At 43.1% G+C, this 21,036-nt stretch overlaps 1 protein-coding gene across 1 annotated transcript in view; it reads right to left on the bottom strand.

Annotated features, from left to right (window-relative positions):
- Nucleotides 1-15,989: 15,989 nt before the first annotated feature.
- LOC136636547 (calpain-8-like) overlaps nucleotides 15,990-21,036 on the bottom strand; it is a 57,214-nt gene continuing 52,167 nt past the window's right edge. Inside the window, exons 20-21 of the mRNA XM_066611678.1 lie at nucleotides 20,063-20,121; nucleotides 15,990-16,013 (exon numbers count right to left, since the gene is read on the bottom strand). Of these exons, the coding sequence (XP_066467775.1) occupies nucleotides 15,990-16,013; nucleotides 20,063-20,121 (83 nt within the window). The remainder of the gene's footprint in view (nucleotides 16,014-20,062; nucleotides 20,122-21,036) is intronic.

Raw genomic sequence — 21,036 nt, 5'->3', positions numbered from 1 at the left:
TCCCACAGCAAACAATCAGATGCCTCTGGCAACCCCACAAGCAAGGCTTGATGGAAGTTACCTTCTCCTGCCATTGCTTCCCTGTAACTTGTATTCAGTGGCCTCCTCCTGCCACTGACCTAGAGCTTCTATATAGCAGGCTGGCATGACTAATGTAGTCAATAGCCACTGATAGATCTCTGCTATAGAGAACGGTAGGAAGAAATATCCTGAACATTAAAGTACTGTTCAGAAGCTCATCTTCAGAGCTGTCTCCACATCCCTTAATACACATAGTGTTGGGTTGCTATGGAAGTACTGCATATTCCACCTTTTGCTCTAAGCCAGCAGTTCCCAATGTCCTAGTCAGACTTTGGGACCACACTAAGTAGTTGCATAGGTGGGGACTGGGGCAGAGGGATGCCCTGTGGCATTGCAGAGATCATGACAGAGCGAATCTTCCGTTTCCTGTGGTGGGTCATGACCCACCACTTTGGGAATCGCTGCTCTAAGCAGCTTCAAGGCACCTTACAATAGTAAAAAACAATGTTTTGCTGATATTTATGTTCGGAAGTTCTATATGATCCTCAGCCAGTCTTCATCCTAACAGAAAGTGCTCTGGTGGACTGTTGTTGGGTTTTGTTCCCATGTGAAACTTTAAGGCTCAGCTTATCTTCATGTAATTCTCCAACAAAGCAAATCCTATGCATGTCTACACAGAAGTAAGTCCCATTGTGTACCACTGCCCTTACTCCCAGGAAAGTGTGTTTAGGACTGCAGCCCATTTGGTATTTCCCAGTAAGCCAAACTGTCTACATTTTTGGCTTATCCTTAGTATGGATATGACCTTCGTCCTTACATGGTGATTGACAAATAAGCAGAACCTCCAATAGTGTGTATTTCTTATTACATCAGAACACCAGGTTGGATAGACGTATATTGAAGCAGCAATATCTAAATGAAACCGAAATGTAAAGTATAATAATATCATTATACAAATCAGTGTGTGTGTGTGTGTGTGTGTGTGTGTGTGTGTGTGTGTGTGTGTGTGTGTGTGTGTGTGTGTGTCATTTTCTCAGTAGGGTTAGCTCTGGAGGCTTTGTGTAACGTATCTTTAACCGTCAGATAAATTCAGTCACTGCTCTTAAATGCATTGTTCTGTGTGAAATAACCACTGTTAGCATTAAATCATCCGCAATGAGTTAACATCTTAAAACAGCACAAAAGGCTTGCTCTCATGGGTAGTTTTTCAACAGTTTTAATGCTACATTTGTGGCACTGTTACTCTCATACCTTCCCCATGATCCATGATCTTTCCTCAAAGAAGAACTTTTTTTCAGAAGAGTAGCAATATTTTGTCCCTAGAAAAAAATTCAATTCTTCGCTAAGCCTATTGTGCTGTCTATACTATGGAAGACAGTTTGCAAATATCATCGATAGCCATAGATTGAACAAGGCTTTGAGAAGCATTCACTTAAAGCACAGGAAAAGCTCAAATCTAGTAAGCAGCCTGGTAGCCTGAGTAATGACCTCTTTCTGATTGCCAAAATACTGTAACTGGAAATATAAACAACAGAGACAGAAAACACAAAGAGCAGAATCTTTGGGATATTAATCAACTTACATGTGCAAAAGGCAACAACAAAAACCTGCAAGAAGAGTTGTCATGGTGATCACCTCTAGTTTCGATGACTTTAAAGGAGATGAGATATATTCACGGAAGACAAGTCTATCACTGGTTACTAGCCATCATGATGGTTACCAGTTGCTGGGGAGCAATGCCAGAAAGGAGCATGGCCTTATTTCCTGCTTGTTGGCTTCCTAGAGGCTGCTGGTGGGTCACTGTAGGAAACAGAATGCTGGCCTGATGAACCTGTGGTCTGATGCAGCCAATTTTCTTTTATGTCACTGCATGTGTTATTAGGACTGCAACCATGGGAGACAATGATCTTTAAGGCTGAACAACGCATGATACTAGAGATCTGTGGCTGGATTTTTAAATGTTTACAATAAGGCAGCTGGGGGAGAGGGCTCAAAGATCTGAGTAATGCTGCTAAGAAATGGAGGATTACTAGCAGTTGGTGGACCAATAGTATTAGAATCTAGCATGTGGATCACTGTGGAAATACGTTCTTTAATCCATGAAGCACTAGTAGGAATAGCTAGTCACAGTCCTAATCCCCAGCTGCATGTTGAGTTTGAATATCTGCATAGGACTTGTCAGGGGCTCTTCATATTTTAAAGCAGGGGTGCCCAAACCCTGGCTCTGGGGCCACTTGTGGCTCTCAAGGACTCCCAATCTGGCCCGCTGGGAGCCCCCAGTCTCCAATGAGCTCTGGCCCTCAGGAGAGTTGCTGGAGCCTATGCTGGCCTGACGCAACTGCTCTCAGTGTGATGGCCAAGTGTTCGACCTCTCTTGTGAGCTATGGGACAAAGGCTCCCTCCACTGCTTGCTGGTTCACATCTGTGATGCAGCAATGGCAGCAAAGGAAAGGCTGGCCTTGCTTTGTGCAAGGCCTTTTATAGGCCATGAGCTATTGCAAGACCTTCATTCATTCATATAAGTTCCATCTCTAATGTATTTATATATGTAAATTTATTCAAATTTGAAATAGAAATTAACTCTTTTTTTTCCTGTCCCCCGACACAGTATCAGAGAGATGATGTGGCCCTCCTGCCAAAGAGTTTGAACACCCCTGTTTTAAAGCAAAAAGTGGAAACTAGCTTCAGGTCACTATAAACAGCCTCTCAGTAATCAGATTGGGCTTTCTGCCTGCTTGCTTCCTGCAAAATGGAGAGTAGTACTAACTTAGCTCAATGGCGGAATGAGGTTCATAAGATGCTGAGGAGCAGGCTGTTCTGTCAATGCTAATATCTTGCTGCAGCAAAAAGGGAAAACAAGCATACCACAGAAAATGGCTTGCCATGCATACCTTTTATGACCTTCACCAATTCTGTCCATCAAGGAACAGATTCTTCAAAGGGGGGGCAGAGTCTCAACTAGTCCTCAGGGAGTCATGTGCTTCCCCCCAAATTTACACAATGAGGCTTCTGCTAATCTCAGATGTGAAAAAGAAGCCATACGTCTCTTTAATAACATTGCCCTGTGGGAAGGGAAGAGTTGGAGGACAGCTGTTCTTTCACATAATTCATAGTAACAGTTTTTCAAATCTGTGCTCTTCTGCTCAACATTAATCTAAGTACACCCCTGTTTTAGCACATTAATATCCCAATCCTGAGCTGCCTGGCGCACAGGTCTGCAGCAGTGCCAAAATGGCTGCTGCAGTATCCAATGGATGCCAGGCAGCTGCCAGCGGCTCCCCAGGGGAAGGGAACCTTTGTCGCATTTCCCCCTGGGTAAGGGAAAAGGCCCCTCAATGGGGCTACTCGACTCTGTGCCAGCTATTTAGCTGGCACAGAGTAAAGCAGCCCTGTGTTGGGCCCAGGAGCCTGATGCAGGACTAGGAATCCCTTTGTCCCCTCCCACCCCGCTCCCCTACAGTTCTGCCCCCTCTTGCCCCACTGCCTTCCCTGCCACATCTTCCCCTGCCCTCTCTTCACCCTGGAATGCCTCCCTCCCCACTCCAATTTACCTCTCCACTGCCTGGTGCTCACATGGAGCACCTGGTTGGTGTGTGACTGGCCTGCACCTGGCACTGGTTCAGCATGGGCTTGCGCTGTGGCAGCTCCGGCACCTGCTTGGTACAGACTATCACAGGTGTGCCTTATGGCATTGGTGACAGGTGTGCCTTATGGCATGTTTGCTCCAGCACTGGGCGAGTGTGTGGGCCATTGGATTGGGCCCCTACTCTCTATCTGCACAGCAAGGCTAGCCACTACTTTGTGATGAAAGGAGACTCAAAGAACAAGCATTGGGCTGGTTCACATGTACCAGATAATGCCTCAAAAGGACTTATGTGGGGTGCTAGCAAGGTGCACAGCCGGGTTGTGATCATGCATGCATGAATTTTCATGCAAACATCCATATGAGGTGATAGTAATGTGGAGATTGTGCAGTTCTGTGACAGTTGTATAATGAATAAAAACTCAATCATCTGGAGTCAATGAGAGTTGCTGCAAGCCAAACTAGATCATAATCATGTGATGGGGGTGGAGTTTTTTTGGTTTTTTTAAACGTAAAGAGCAGATGCACAGGACTCCAAACTGGACCACAGAGGAGGGGCCTTTTCATAATAATAATAACACAGGTCTGCAAAAAAAAATTTTTGGACAGCTGTTTTGGTTTTGTTGACTAATTCTTAGGTTTTTTGGTGCACTGAATCCAAAAATGATAGCAGTTTTGTCCTGGGACGTCAGGTTTTCGAACAAACGGGTGGTCATCGTTTTAAAAAATCTCTTAACGCAAATATTTTATTTACATGAAAAATATTAACTCATTTGCACAGGTGACAACAAAATTAACACCATACTCAAGTAGAATGCTTGTGAAATTGTCTTTTTTTAAACTCTAAACTTCTTTTTGAGCTTTTCCTCTTGTAGGTGGCTTCCGGAAGATCCCTATACAACATCCAGCAGTAGTCAGCCATCATCGTTACACTCCATTTCCCTTGATACCTTCTTTCCATTTCTTTTATATCTTGATGGAAACGTTCTCCCTGCTCTTCACTCACTGCTCCCAAATTTTCAGGAAAATAGTCAAGGTGTGAGTTGAGAAAATGGACTTTTAAGCTCATGGAGCAACCAAGCTTGTGGAACGCTTTCAACATTGTTTCCACCATTTCCTTGTAATTTGGGTCCTTTTGGTTTCCCAAAAAGTTATTTATGACCACAGTAAAGGCAACCCATGCTTCTTTTTGAGTTGGAGTCATTGAACTGATGAAGTCTTTGTCGGATATGAGTTTTCTAATATCCGGGCCAACAAAAAACCCCTCTTTCAGTTTTGCCTCCGTTAAACCTGGAAACTTGGATCCCAAGTACTTGAAGCATTCACTATCTTTGGGAAGTGCCTTAACAAATTGCTTCATTAATCCTAATTTTATATGGAGTGGTGGTAATAAAACCTTCTCAGGGGGTACCAATGTATCTCTGAGAACATTCTTTTCACCAACAACTAGACTTCTTGGTGGCCAATTTTTTTGCTTCCAGTGATTTTGTTGGTCTCTACTGTCCCATAAACATAGAAAACAAGGGTATTTGGTGTACCCAGCCTGTTGTCCCAGCAGCATACACAATACTTTTAAATCCCCACATACCAACCAGTTTTGGTTTTGATAACCCACTTTCTTGAGTACCAACTCCAAGTTCTCATAAGTCTCCTTCAAGTACACCAAATGAGCAACAGGAATGGATGCATAACGGCCACCATTGTGAAGTAAAACTGCTTTTAAGCTTCTTTTGGAAGAGTCAATGAAAAGCCTCCATTCAGAAGAATCATACTGAATGTGGAACTGAGCCATCAACCCCTCTAAATCAGAGCAAAATACCAAATTGCCCTCATGAAAAAAGTAAGACAGAAAGTCTTTTTCCCGATGTCTGTACCATGCAAAAGATGAACCTTCCATCAACAAATTTTTGCTTTTAAGTCTAGAACATGTATTTTCATGTTTTTGGGAGCACTGGCAGTGAAAATAAATTTGTTTTTCCATGTTCAGTTTTTTTCCCCCAAGTATGAGGAATTTGAAATTTAGCGATTTCCAGCTACCTGTTTGACCAAGGCACATTTCGATTGTGAAAAAAACCTGACATCCCAGGAAAAAACAGTGATCATTTTTGAATTCAGTGCACCAAAAAACATAAGAATCAGATAAAATTATGAAAACAGCTTTTTGGTTGCAGACCTGTGTAGTAGTAATAATAATAATAATAACAACAACAACAACTAGGTGTTTATATACCGCCTTTCTGGTCATCGGATTATTCCTCTGACTTTATTCAAGGCGGTTTACATAGGCAGGCATTTCTAAATCCCTCAAGGGGATTTTTACAATCACAGAGGTTCTCTCTTTCAAGAACCAACAACATTTCAGATGGCTCTTCCTGGTCTGATCTCACTTCTGGCCTCCTGTTGCCTCCCACCCAAGCTGACAAGCAGCTCCCATAAGGGCAGCCAAGACACTTCTTTGCTCACAGCAAAGAGCAGGTGGAATAACTCAGCTCGGCTTGTCAGCTGCTTCAAGGTCTCCCCGTTCAGGGGACACAAGGCCGTGTCTGTGGCCTCGAACTGGTGACCTTCCGATGTTATCTTTGGGCTAACAGAGGCTCTACCCTCTAGACCAGACCTCCAGACCTTCATCTGCTATTATTCCAAATTCCCAATTCAGATAAAATCCCTCTGCGGCCAGTAGTTGCCACAGGAAGAAAGAATCCACTGGCTCCAGTGAAAGCTTTACTCCCTGGTAAATAAGAGCTGGGGGATGACAATGGTGACCTGGATCATGGCTACGGTAGGCGGAAAGGGTTATAGCCCTGCCTGTCTTTGGTCCAGATTGAAACCCATCTCTTTAAAAAATGTCCAAGATGGCTTATGAAAAATATAAATGTGTAAAACAGCCAATAAAATAAAGCACATATAAACTAGAACATCATGGCAGCAGAAAAAAAAACAATGTGTTAAAAACTAGATAATAAAAACCGCAGTTATAAAATAAAATATAAAATAGCATACTAAGTTCAAAGCCTGGGTAAATAAAAACACCTTTACTGAGTGTAAGGTCAGGGATGCCTGAGGAATGATACTTAGGATGCACAATAGTCTTATTACATCTAATATTTATTTTCTAGATTTAGAACGTCACCTTTCCTATCCTGTAAAAAGGAAGCTCAAGGCAGTTTACACTTTAAAGACAATAAAACCACAAAGCCAATGTAAAAAAATAAAGTAATATAAATTACAATGTAACAAAAAACAGCACATCAACAAACAATTGACAACTTTTCCAACCAAAAATTAGTTGAAATTATATTCAGGTTCATTCTTTGCACAAAACAATAAACAGTCTGATACCCTTTATTCTAGATTCCCTTGAACTTCCACTTCAGTGGTCTAAGCCACTAAGGGTGGATTTGCTTGTGATTATCCAAAGCAGTCTAAAATATTGGCCTGAATTAAAGAAGGAATGCATTAGAAAAGTGTTGCTCAAACTGTGGGTCAGGACCCACTAGGTGGGTCGCAAGCCAATTTCAGGTGGGTCCCCATTCATTTCACTGTCTTATTTTTAATATATTAGGCTTGATGCTACCATGGTATATGACTACATTTGGGGAAATGTTACAGACCTGTACTTTTAACAGGCTACTATGTATATGCTTTTAACAATGATAGTCAATGGGGCTTATTCCTGAGTAAGTGTGGGTAGGATTGCAGCCTAGGATTGTCAAAAAATTTCCTGCTTGATCATGTCACTTCTGGTCATGACATCATTTCCAGTGGGTCCTGACAAATTCTCATTGTAAAAAGTGGGTCGCAGTGCTAAATGTGTGAGAACCACTGCATTAGAAACATCATACCTAGCACAAGAAAGACATTAATTCAGGCACCAGGCATAAAGAGCAAGGAACAACATTCCATAGATAGTCCTAATTAACACATTACACAGCTCTTGTGGTGGGCACAAGTTCGTATTCCCCCTCCCATGCACACATCTCACAGCAATGAATAGAAGAATTGCTTGATGTGACATCACCGCATTCAGTATTTTTCTGCCCCCTCCCCATCTATAGGTTCTCATTTAGATTTCAGTAATGTTGTTTAAGGAAGTGTTATATATTGTGTTTTAGAAATAGGTAAACTGAGAAAAATGATCATGTACAATCTGAACCACAGGTCACCAGTGCAGCAAACCTTCTCAACCTCTCAATGATCTCTCTTTATCTGAGGTGTGCAGCCCCCAGGCAAAGCATTCATGGACAGGCAAGTGTGTGAGTGAAGAACAACGCATTGTGGCAGGAGGGTAGCCCCTGGCCAGAAAGAGTACATTTTTGAGCCCTCTGTGCAGTAACAGGCTATATAGGATCTTGAAATTGGCAAAAAGAGTCAGCTTCCTGTCTGAAGCAGGCTTTTGAACTTGCTTTCTGTGAATGCTTTTTCCCTTTGCAAAGAAAATGCTCTTTCCACCTAACAAAATTTGCCTACAAGTGGGAATAGTCATTCAGGCGCTGAACACTTCATTCAATATGTTAAAAATGGATCTTCATCCCTGCTGCCCTGAAATCTGCTCCCTTACTATCTTCTATTTGGTTTCTTTTCCTTAACAAGGCATTGGCAATTAAGGTAAGCCAGCTGAACACACTGGATCAAAGCAAAGTGATACTGCAAGTCAGCTCAATTGCTCTACAAGTTTGGCAACACAGCACAAATCATCTGCAAAAAATGTGAAGTCTTCTCCTGCACTGCCTTAAAGTTCTATGAAGCATCAAATAATTTTTACACACTTTTACAAATATGTCCTGGAGGAGAAATGTGTAGTAGTCTGAGGGCACATAATATAGTCATCTTGTTTCTCCTAATCAGGTCTAGGACGAGTCCATGACTAGCTGGGAACCTCATCTAAGCTGTCTTGAATTCCATGTTGGAAGAAAGGTAGGATATAAATAAGTACGCATTACAATATTTACTTTGATTTTCTTGATATCATTTGCGGCCTGCTCACATAATTCATCCAAGGAAGACTTGCTCTGGGAATCTTACCCATCCAAAGTTAGACAAATGGTGACATGGAACAAGGCCTTTTGAGTGGTGGCTTCTTTACTGTGGCATTTCTTTCTCCGTGATGCTACTCAGAACTGCTATTTTGGGGGGAAAGCTGTTTAAAGCCTGCCTATGGCTTGTTCTTTCTCATTGCCTTTTGTTGAACATAGTTGTTTTATGAACTACTCATCTGGCAGCAAACACTAGGGCAGTGATGGCGAACCTTTTAGAGACCGAGTACCCAAACTTCAACCCAAAACCCACTTATGTATTGCGAAGTGCCAACATGGCAATTTAACCTGAATACTAAGGTTTTAGTTTAGAAAAAACAACTCATACATTAACATCTTTTGTCTTTAAAGAAAAACACAATAACAGAGCTTTCAATGATACAACTTTTTACTGAAAGCTCAAAGTTTGCATTTGGCCTGCTTTTGAACCATTAATGTGATTTTTGCTGTTGTATGCATGCTGATAATTTGTCTAACCTTGGCTCATACTTTGTAAGTTTGAGAGCAACATATGCAGCACCACTCAGGTCTTCTGTTAGTCTGTTTCTGGTGTCAGATTTGATATCATTCAAAGCTGAAAACAGTTGCTCCCAAGCATAAGATGACCCAAACAAAGCAATCCCAAGTGCTTTCATTGACTTAAAATTATTTGGCAGAGAATTCCACACTTTAAGGATTTCATTTTCAGAACTACCTGTGCTGTCCTTTGTCATCCCTTCTATCTTCTCAAGTGTTTCACGCAGGTAAAGAAGGTACACAGTTGCTCTCCCCTACTTTAAAAACTGGATTGCCCAGGATCCAATTAGACAAGGTTAAACATAAGGAAGTTACCAAAGTTACACTGAATAAGAAGGGCATTTCCACTCATTAGGGAGAAATGAACCTTAGCAAGTGTACTGTAGTGGCTAAGAGACGTCAACTATCTGCAACCTTAAAGAAGGATTTAATTAATGGTTCTACTGGTATGTTGTTTACAGTGCACTTCCTCTGATAGTGTTTACAAAAAGATTGTGAAGACCAGAATTTAAAAGTTAATAAATAAATATCTATCTTATGGTCTTGTGCTGTATTTTTAATAAATTAGAGACTGTATACTTCTTAGATAACAATTATTTGGTAGGTTATTTTTCAGGATCTAGTCACAGCTAAAATCAGACAAAACTATGGTCATACACTCCCCTAAGTTTAACCATGGACTTATCTTAAGATCATAGAAAATTCCATGATTTTTGGCTGAAAGCCTGCCCTCAACATTTCTGGGGTCAACTTAAACTTGAAAATCTATGGTGATGGACCAAATGTTCCCATACATTAAGGAGGCTTCTGTGACTGCCCCCCACCACAGGAAGCAGTGCATACTTCATTGGCACAGCAGCAGCAGCACTGGAAAATTGGATAGGATTGGGCCCCAAGTCTGTAGTTGTCCTCATTCCACCCCCATCTCTCTTTCACTTGGGCATGAAGCTGGTGCAGGCTTTCTCAGAAGTAAGCCTTTTTTCAGTGTAAACTGAATTCTGAGTAAAGTGTCACAGGATCACTCTGCACATTCCCTGTTCAGTTGTGCCTGCTGCCCTATTCCTTTGCTGTTGTATTTATACAGGGGGTGGTAATAAGTATTAATAAGTATTTATGCAGCACTTCAAAAATGCTGCCCTGGCATTGTCTTGTCCATACCTGCAGTAACTCTCAGGTAGGTCAGTATTATTATCCTCCTGTTGCAGATAGCCACTATTATCTTCCTGTTGCAGATAGTTGACTTCTCTTAGCCACTACACTACACTTGCTAAGGTTGACTTCCCTTGACTTCCAACAGGTGGACTTCCCTCCAATGAGGAGGCTGGTTAGAAGGAGGTTGAAAGGGAAGGTAAAAAGAGTCCAATCTCTCCAGAGTGCATGGAAACTGCTTTCATTGATGTCAATTGATGTCAATATTACTGAGCCATTGGGGAACAGTGATCATGCTGTGATCCATTTCGACATGCACGTTGGGGGAAGAATATCAGGCAAATCTCTCACAAAAACCCTTGACTTCCGACGAGCGGACTTCCCTCAAATGAGGAGGCTGGTTAGAAGGAGGTTGAAAGGGAAGGTAAAAAGAGTCCAATCTCTACAGAGTGCATGGAGATTGCTCAAATCAACAGTAATAGAGGCCTAGTGGAAGTGTCTACCGCAAAGTAAAAAGGGCTCGACTAAGTCCAGGAGGGTGCCCGCATGGCTAACCAGTCAAGTTAGAGAGGCCGTAAAGGGCAAGGAAGCTTCCTTCCGTAAATGGAAGTCTTGCCCTAATGAGGAGAATAAAAAGGAACATAAACTGTGGCAAAAGAAATGTACAAGGTGATACGGGAGACCAAGAGAGACTATGAGGAACACATGGCCAGCAGCATTAAGGGGAATAATAAAAGCTTCTTCAAATATGTTAGAAGCAGGAAACCTGCCAGAGAAGCGGTTGTCCCTCTGGATGGTGAGGGAGGGAAAGGGGAGATAAAAGGAGACTTAGAGATGGCAGAGAAATTAAATGAGTTATTTGCATCTGTCTTCATGGCAGAAGACCTCGGGCAGATATGCTCCTCCTGACCAATGGCCCCTCCTGACCAAGGAATTAAGTCAGACAGAGGTTAAAAGAGAAGATGTTTCAGACATTGATAAATTAAAGATCAATAAGTCACTGGGCCCAGATGGCATCCACCCAATTAAGGAATTGAAGAATGCAGTTGCTGAACTCTTAAAATATGCAACTTGTTCCTCAAAATGGTCAAGGTGCCAGAGGACTGGAGGATAGCAAATGTCACACCGATCTTTAAAAGGGGAAGGAGGGGGAACTCGGGAAACTATAGGCCGGTCAGTCTAACATCTATACCAGGTAAGATGGTGGAATGCCTCATCAAAGATAGAATCTCAAAACACATAGAGGAACAGGCCTTGCTGGGGGAGAATCAGCATGGCTTCTGTAAGGGTAAGTCTTGCCTCACAAACCTTTTAGAATTTTTTGAAAAGGTCAACAGGCATATGGATGCAGGAGAACCTGTGGACTTATCTGGACTTTCAGAAGTCCAGATATATCTGGACTTTCAGAAGGTGTTCAGCACGGTCCCTCAACAAAGGCTACTGAAAAAAGCTCTGCAGTCAGGGAATTAGAGGGCAGGTCCTCTCCTGAACTGAGACCTGAAACAAAGAGAGGGTGTCAATGGGCAATTTTCACAATGGAGAGAGGTGAAAAGTAGTGTGCCCCAAGGATCTGCCCTGGAACCAGTGCTTTTCAACCTTTTCATAAATGACCTGGAGACAGGGTTGAGCAGTGAGGTGGCTAAAATGCAGACGACACCAAACTTTTCCTGGTGGTGAAGACCAGAAGTGATTTTGAAGAGCTCCAGAAGGATCTCTCCAAACTGGCAGAATGGGCAGCAAAATGGCAGATGCGTTTCAATGTAAGTAAGTGTAAAGTCATGCACATTGGGCCTCTTCAGCCTAGAAATGAGGCGCCTGAGGAGGGACATGATTGAGACATACAAAATTATGCCCGGGAAGGATAAAGTGGACTGAGAGATGCTCTTTACACTCTCACATAACACCAGAACCAGGGGACATCCACTAAAATTGAGTGTTGGGAGAGTTAGGACAGACAAAAGAAAATATTTCTTTACTCAGTGTGTGGTTGGTCTGTGGAACTCCTTGCCACAGGATGTGGTGACAGTATCTGGCCTGGATGCCTTTAAAAGGGGATTGGACAAGTTTCTGGAGGAAAAATCCGTTACGAGTTACAAGCCATAATATGCATGTGCAACCTCCTGATTTTAGAAATGGGTTATGTATCAGAGTGCCAGACGCAAGGGAGGGCACCAGGATGCAGGTCTCTTGTTATCTGGTGTGCTCCCTGGGGCATTTGGTGGGCTGCTGTGAGATACAGGAAGCTGGACTAGATGGGCCTATGGCCTGATCCAGTGGGGCTATTGTTATGGTTTCTGGTCAGGAGCACCAAAAATGTTCAGCAGGAAAATTGCACGGGGGGGGGGGGAAGGGGGAAAGGCCTCCCCCTTCCTTCTTTTATGCTGTAGTTTTAAATGAAGCATTCCATCCATATTTGAATGGCTGTCTTACATACAGTGCAATCATATGAAGGTTTACTCAGAAGTACATTGCATTGAATTCAATGAGACTTAAGCCCCAGATAAGCGTGTATATGATTACATGTAGTTTGTCGCTAAGTTACCATAATATGGCATGAGAGACTGTCAGAATAAGGCTGTCAGAAGCCCTTGGGGGTCAGATTGAACTCCCAGGTTACTAGCTGCTTACCCCTATCTTAGAGGAAGTGGTTCAGCAGTTCTTGGCTCCTTGCCCCCAGTTTGCTCCAGTTCACTGTGTTGCTGAAGCAGATGTAAGCATTCTTTTTTGCAACATGCTTTTTACTGCTAAGAGAGAAGAGGGATTGATGAACACAGAGACTTGTTCAGTTTTTCTTGTGATGAAGACACAAGGCAACCTCAATCAGCTTCTTGCAGATGGAGCCTCCAGAGAAAAGAAGCAGATGCAGTGAAAAGACCTCATTTTTCAACAGTTGTCTGACACAAGCTACTCAAATACTGTGCAAAAAACACAAACAAAGGGGGTAACACTTCCTCTAGGAGGGTCTGCCTTCCGAAGATAAAGGAGGATGGAGTGTGCTGCACTCTGTCTGCTTGTACAGGTGAGTGAGAGGGAACCATTGAGCTATGTGTGAGAAACAATACAATTAGGATAACTCACCCAAGGAGGAGAAAAGAAGCTGGCATATCCATTTTGTGTACAGTGGACTCTGCTCATACCTGCCAAGGGATGTCCTTGTGATTCAGGATAACCTTTTATGAACAGCATCTGTGAACAGAAAATTAATCCAGAGCTGCCTGCTGTTCGCTCACTATGGAGCTAGGGAATAAAATGTATCGAATGCTTGGGACTGCAATGCACAATGATGGAAAGAATCTGTAGACCCCTTCAGGACAGCATATTTGCTAGGGCAGTTGCAAGCCACTTTCGAGCCCCACTCAGTCACTAGTTTCTCTTGTTAACACAATTGTAGATTTGGTTTCTGGAGGTGTTATGGTTCTCTGGACCTAGCACAGAATATTTTCCAAAACTGAGAGCCCCACCCATGATTTTTTTCTCCAGTAGTTGTAGGCTAGAAAAGAAATTTGAGAACCAGTTTGAGCCTTGTGCTCTCCAATTGCTATGAATTCTGCAGACCTGGAGTAGACTGAAAATATCCCATGCTACTTTTTTCATCGTGTTCTCAGCATTTACATTTATGAATAAGCAGATTCCCATTCAATAAACTGTTTTCTTTTTTGTTCCAGCATAACCCACTGACAGTATTTACTTTCTGAACTCTTGTCGTATTGAAACATGTTCCGTGATATGTCATCACCATCCAAATACTCAAAATAGCCACAAATTAAACCTTTCACAGGCCATTTGAGGAAGCTCCACCTTATCCTGGTTGGAAGGCAACCAGGTAAGCAGAGTGATGATTGGTACACATGTAAACAAAAAAGAGCAAACCCAGTTGCTTAATACGTTAAAGGCTGCAATCCTAACCACACTTTCCTGAGAGTAAGCCCCATTGAACAAAATAGGACTTACTACTGAGTAGACCTTGTTAGGATTGTGCCCGGAATCAAACAAAAATCTAAGAGTTCAATGCAAGGAATAGAAAAACGTTTTAAGACCCAATCTCAAGTTGTAAGTAGCAAGCAACTTATTGCCCAGGATGACTTCATAGCAATGGTGAAAAAGAGTGACTGAGGCCCCCAGGCCCCCTGTCTACAATGCAGCACTTCCTCATTTTTTAAAATGATTGCTCCTTAAAGAAGCTAATCATCTGTTATGTTTATGATGGAAGCATTCCTGGGAAGAAGCACAGAATGCTTTAGCTCTATGAATCTGAAGATAATAAAATTGTCTAATATTTGGTATCTGGTTGTTTAAAGCTTCAAGATTTACTGCCTATCATTTCTGAGGTTTCAAGTGCATAGGTACAGCCCTAAGCCAATTCATTCAGACCTCTCCTAAAAGCTCGCATTGTCTGCAAAGTCTTATCTTTTCTGAACTGCAAGTTAATCCCCCAGTACCCAGTGGTTATTACTGTCTGTCTGTCTATCTCAGGACTGCTAGAGATACCACATTTCTCACCTTGCCTTCTGTATACATCTGAGACATAGCCAAATAAAACATCAGCCAAATAAAAAGTATCAGAATATCCAAGTGGAAGTAGGACAAGCATTAACTGCAGAGAAGGTGTCACAACTTTGTAAGATGCAGGTCACATCCTCATTTCTGATGGTTAAAAAAAGAGGCGATTCTTTTCATTTCAGGTCATTTCAGGTTATTTTCTGGCTACTTCCCCTCCATGCTATGTCCAAAATGTGTGTTGAGAATGTAATGTCAGAAGAAGTGCTTAAACGGGGAACTCTTTAAGACAAAGGGCCTAGTCAGATGTGCCTCTAAGCATTCAACATGATCCAGTCAGGTGGATTGATTATCTTTAAAATAGTGGCTGGGGGTGGGCATGAAACACAGCAGAAATGAAGGGGGCTTTAGGACTTTGTTCCTGCCATGGTTCCAGTCCAATTTGTGCGCCCCCCCCCCATTTAAAAAAATAAACAGTCCACCCACTAGGCCATGTTGTATGTTTAGAGACACATCCTGGCCTAAGACCATAACTTTTCTGTGTTCTTTACACCTTCCAGTGCACTGTTAGCATAAGAACATAAGAACATAAGAACAGCCCCACTGGATCAGGCCATAGGCCCATCTAGTCCAGCTTCCTGTATCTCACAGCGGACCACCAAATGCCCCAGGGAGCACACCAGATAACAAGAGACCTCATCCTGATGCCCTCCCCTACATCTGGCATTCTGACTTAACCCATTTCTAAAATCAGGAGGTTGCGCATACACATCATGGCTTGTACCCCATGATGTAGCACTTAACAGTTAAATAATGGTACAATTAATATTTTTAAAGCCCAGCATAAGCCTCCTTTGTTGACTTTATCCCATAATCAGCAAATGGACTTGCTACACACACACACACACACACACAGAGGAAATCTAGGCACTGTTTCGAAGCTTGGACTTCATAACCGATGTTATTCATTGTAACAAAGCCACTTATGCAGATGCACTGCTATACAGTCCATTTGTTGTTTCCAAATATAGATAAAGTTTATTTCTGGAAGAGCTTTTTACATTAAGATGCATTGCCAGACATAGACATTAGTTTCTTTGTATCATTAAAATGCAGATGGAACGAATGTTTTCCCAGAAATGTTTTGCTAGAAAAGTTGTAGAGCTCTTGTATGTATCCACAAATGTGCTTTAAACCAATGCACAACACAGCCACTAGGAAAGAAAGAGAGGACATAAGAGTTAGAATTATTTACTCAAGGTCTCTATTGCTACTAAGCTTCACAATATTCACACGTAGTGCCACTGTAACATTTTCTATTGTTAGTACAGCTGCTGCTCCAGTAATCTGGAACCCAGGGGTCCACAAACCAGAGCTTGGTCATCTAGATTACTAAGGCTCATTTTGGATGTCCAGTTGAACCACTGGTTAGCTGAATAGCCACATCCATGCTGGGAGTGATGCAGCAGATGTAGGTGCCTTTAAATTCCTTTCTGTCATTAGGACTAAAAGAGTTCTGTGACCCTGCACACCTCCCAACTCAACCTAGCTCCCCTCCATAACCTATCCACAGTACTTACTGGTACTGGTGGAGCATGCCAAATTTAAGCTGGAATGGGCAAAGGATACATGATATCAATCCCACAGTGCCCAAGCATACCAGGTGCACTGCACAGGCAGAGGGAAATCCTCCTTCCATGCTACTGGGTGAGAATGAATCTACCCTCCCTTCTTATGCTAAGTAGCATGGACATGGGGTGAGTGTCCAAGATATGTTGACAGATTTGGGGAATTCTAGTCTCCAAAGCACTCTCAGTGATAGTCTCATTTTCTTTTTTGGATAAATCATGAAAGACATGGGGTGGGGGGAGAAGCTGCCGCACCATCCCTAGTTGATAAAAACATGTGCCCCATTCCACATTGACCAATTCCACTAGACTGGGGTCTAGAAGAGGATACGTATTACATTGCAAATATGTTGAAATATTTACTAGTTAACAAAACAGTCTTCTGTTTCTTTTGCTTTCCATGTACCATTAAATAAAAGAGAATGTCTCTGACATCTATTAAGGATGTGACTCTCATTGTAGTCTCACAGCAGGGCTTCTTTCCCTTCCTCTGACTGGAGCAGGCCCTGACACCTTTTGTATACTTCTAAGAGCATGAATGCATCCCAAAAAAGGGACAAAGAAAGGTAACATTTAGATCACTGCTGAAACCTGTCAGGTCATTTATTTCACCTCAGAAAATGCAAGAATTGTATCCTACTGTGCCCTTTCTAGTGCTTTATTGCACTCCCTTTAAGAACAGAAGAATAAAGATGCACAATGGATTATTATAAAAGATACTGTAAAATAAAAATGCGTGATAAAATGGATGATGTTCGTTGATGAATTTGGTGATGCTTGTTTTTTTGGGAGGAGGATGTATTCTATAACTATAAAACTTACAGCTTGGTTCTCATTTTACTCAAATGTAAGGTCAGGTCACAAAGGACCTTGTGAACCACTCTCTACAGGAACAGAAACCTCCAGTTGGCTGTAGCTGCCATTGGCTCTATGGTTGCCACAGTTAACCAGAGCATCGTATTCTTGCCCTCTCAGAAGTGTGCTGCTATTTTCACTAATCATCTGTTTGACTGTCCCTCCTCACCAACTCTTCAGATAGCAGGTACCCAGCAACAATGGTGATGCTCCTGAAAATAATAAAATAGAGCTCTCCATTTCCTCCTTGTTATTCCTACCTGCTCTCTGAAGAAATTAGTGCTACCAAGGCAGATGAATAGGAGAGTGATTGCAGTGGCAGTGCAATAAGAAGGCTAGAATGGAGCTCTTCAGCCAGCCGTAGGGACCCTATAGTAGCTACAATTCAGCTAGAGGCTTCTACATCTGGGGACTGGTACACAGGCTCTTGTGTGAACCAGTCCTAAGCTCCACTGATATCAGGCACAACTTCCTTCTAAGTAAGGATGCTTAAGGCTGCATCCTCAGGTTCTCGGCTTCAAATCAGCGAAAAAATTAAGAATTGGAGGAAAAGGACTACTCTAGGCCACCATAGCTCAGAGCAATGGTACCATCCATTTTCCTTCCTCTCCAGACTATACGTGCATCTCAGAGTCTTGTGAGCAGGGCTTTTTTTCTAATGGAACGCGGGGGACGGAGTTCTGGCACCTTTTTGCAGGGGCCCCTCCCCTTTGGAGGCATTCCAGGAAGGGGGGAGCAAAATAGAGGCATTTGCTGGGTGGGTGCTGGGGGGTGCAGGGTGAGCGGGCGCCTGGCCCCTGCCTGACTGCACAACAACCTCCTCCTGCCCCATCTCCAATCTCTCACCTGAGCCCAGCCTGCCTCCCCTCCCCCCGCGCTCTGCTTTCCAGCGCAGCTTCCAAGCTGGTGGAGGGCGCAGGGGAGACGCACTGACACCGAGGAGGCCGGACAGCCAGCCAGCCAGGGAGATGGGCTGCAGCACCCACGGAACGCCCAGGTACTGGCTTGGTGGAGGAGGAGGGGAAGGAAGCTGGCTGGTGCAGCCCTGTGCCAATCTGCAGCACAAGCCTAGGTGTGTCTACTCAGAAGTATGTCTCATTGTGCTCAATGGGGCTTGCTCCTGGGAAAGGGTGCATAGCCTTGCAGCCTGAGAGCCCAAGCATGTCTACTCAGAAGTAAGTTCCATTGTGTTCAATGGGGCTTACTCCCAGGAAAGTGTCATAGCCTTGCAGCCTGAGTAGACAGGCAGAGAAAGAGCTCTAAGGCTGCAGTCCTCTCCACACTTTCCTGGGAGGAAGCCCCACTGTCTCTAGTGGGACTGACTTCTGAGTAGACATGCATAGGATTGGGCTCTTAGGCTGCAAACCTAGGCACTTTCCTGGGAGTAAGCTCAATTGACTAGAACAAGATTTACTTCAGAGTAGACATACCTAGGATTGGGCTCTTAATCCTGGCAGAGATATATATCTGCACCCGTTTTCACATGCTAAGAGCAGGTGAAAAGGGATTCTATGTGTGTACAACGTGCTGTCCAGCCTTGCCAGAGATCCTCCTCATCCTTCCCCCACAAGCATGCCTTCCGCCAGCCAGCGTTTGCAGCTCCTCTCCAGCAATGCACAGCAGCTGCTCAGGGCAGCAGAGAACATACAACTGCATGCCAAGTACCTTCCCAAAGACACAGAGTATTCTGATACCTGAATTAAACCATATTTAATCGCTTGTTTGCAAATGTAGCTGTTTCTATGTGCACCTAAGGACCCCCCTCATGTAAGAATTCCTTTTTTGTTCTTACTCCCACAGTTGCTTAGAGTAATTTTACTACATGGAACTCATGTAAGCCATTTTTCAGAATCCATTCACTGTTTCCTCTACTCGAAGTAGTGCCACACTACATACTACACGCTACAGGTGCACCTGTACAGTATTTTTCCCCGTGTGTAGAAAAAATAGCTAGGGGGAAGGGGATGTAGAGATTGACAGCCCAACCCTATGCATGTCTGCTCAGAAGTAAGTTCATCTTTAGGGGGAAGCACATAAAAAATATTTTATTTCTCCAATAAAAAATGGCTTATAAATAAATAAATAAATAAATAAATGAATGAATAAAAGATTAACAAGTTGTGAGTTCCTGCACCTTTTTATTTCCAAAAATAGCACTGCTTGTGAGTGTCACAGAACTGTTATTTTTAAGTAAGGTTGTGTGATACAAAGCAATATGTGCATGAAAGTACACACATGCTTAATGCTGAGTGTGCTTAACATTTCGTGTACTTGTCTCTTCTTCCCTGCAAAATCCCCTGGCATATTTTTTTTTCTATTTTTCCCTTCAGCTAGAGGGGAGAACTTTCCCTGTGGCTGGAAGAAGTCCTGCTGCAGGGGAAAAAAACCTAGGGAAGGTAAGAAACCTTTCAGCTATCCCCTATTAACTGGCAGACATGTTTTTCACACATAGGTGTTTGCCAGCATAATGTGCAGTTTCATCCTAAATGTTTGTGAATTTTAAAAAACCCACCATGGAATGTAGTTGAGGCCAGACTATCTATGACCTCAGGTGTTGTTTCCAAATATATATTCCTATCATCAAATTACAACTTATGAGCTTTTGATCCAATAAGGGCTGTCTTCCTTTGTATGCAGAATTGTGGTTTTAGCAGATCTATTAGAATGGATATTGCTAGAAACAATCATAATTAGTTTGCTAAGGCATGGTTTTATTGTGCCATCTTATTACATCTATGTTGACATTGAACCATATGGTAGTTTCATTTAATCATGATTACCTCAGCCAAAGTGAGCTGAACAACTCCACGCTTAGCCTTGTCGAGAATCTGAAACATTTCTGGATGGCAGAAGAAGAGCAGATGTTAAGGTTAAAAAATGTGATGAAGGGGAAGTACAAAAGGTGGGGATTGGCTACGAGGCATTCCTGGAACCTGGCTTATTCAAGTTAAGTTTCTTTTCTTCTGAGTTTTGTTTTATGACACTTGCACCGGCCTCCAGTTGTCACAGAGCGCTACAGCTGGGGAGGGGGGAAGGGCGGTCTGGGTGCTTTCCGGGGTGGAGAGAGGGTGGGCAGCCGGTAAACCAGTGGGAGGATTGGGTGGCAGGACCAGGATCCAGCACTTAGGCCAGATCCTAACGCCCCTCCAGAGCAGCCCGGCCTTACACTGGGATGCTCAGATCTGCAACACCCCTTTATGTGGTATAGATTCAAGTATCCCCATAGGGGAAGCTTCCATGCAAGTTGCAGCTTACTCTGAGTTGTGCTGCAACCTGGCCCAGCCCTGCTCTGGATGCAGGGCAGGCCAGCCAGCCAGCCTGCTCCAGGGCAGGTTAGGATTGGGCTGCCCAGCAATGACCACAATCCCCTTTTTGTCAAAAGAGAGGAAAAGACGCACAATATTTTCCATTGTACATGCTGTGCTCTTTCCTCTTACAGGAGTCAGCAGAAAGGCCATATATTCAAACTCTCCAGCCCAAAGGCAAAACCATCCACACATGCACTCCCTTCCAAGATCAACCCATATTCAGGACTGCTGTGCCACAAGCGGAGAGCAGCATCCATTGATCCAGCAGCACTGGACAACTGGAGCAAAAGAATCATGTAAGAAACCTGTAAGATGGACACGTCCTGCTTTTAGTGATTTCACCACTAGAGTTTCTAGCAAAACCGGCTTGAGGCAAGGGGGGAATATATTACACCTAACTTCCAATTCAATAATCTGGCAAACGTAAGGAGTGGGAGAGGGGGGGC

This window comes from Tiliqua scincoides, chromosome 1 (genome assembly GCF_035046505.1).
Source record: "Tiliqua scincoides isolate rTilSci1 chromosome 1, rTilSci1.hap2, whole genome shotgun sequence".
NCBI classification, from domain to species: domain Eukaryota; kingdom Metazoa; phylum Chordata; class Lepidosauria; order Squamata; family Scincidae; genus Tiliqua; species Tiliqua scincoides.
This window is presented reverse-complemented; position numbering and strand designations above follow the sequence as displayed.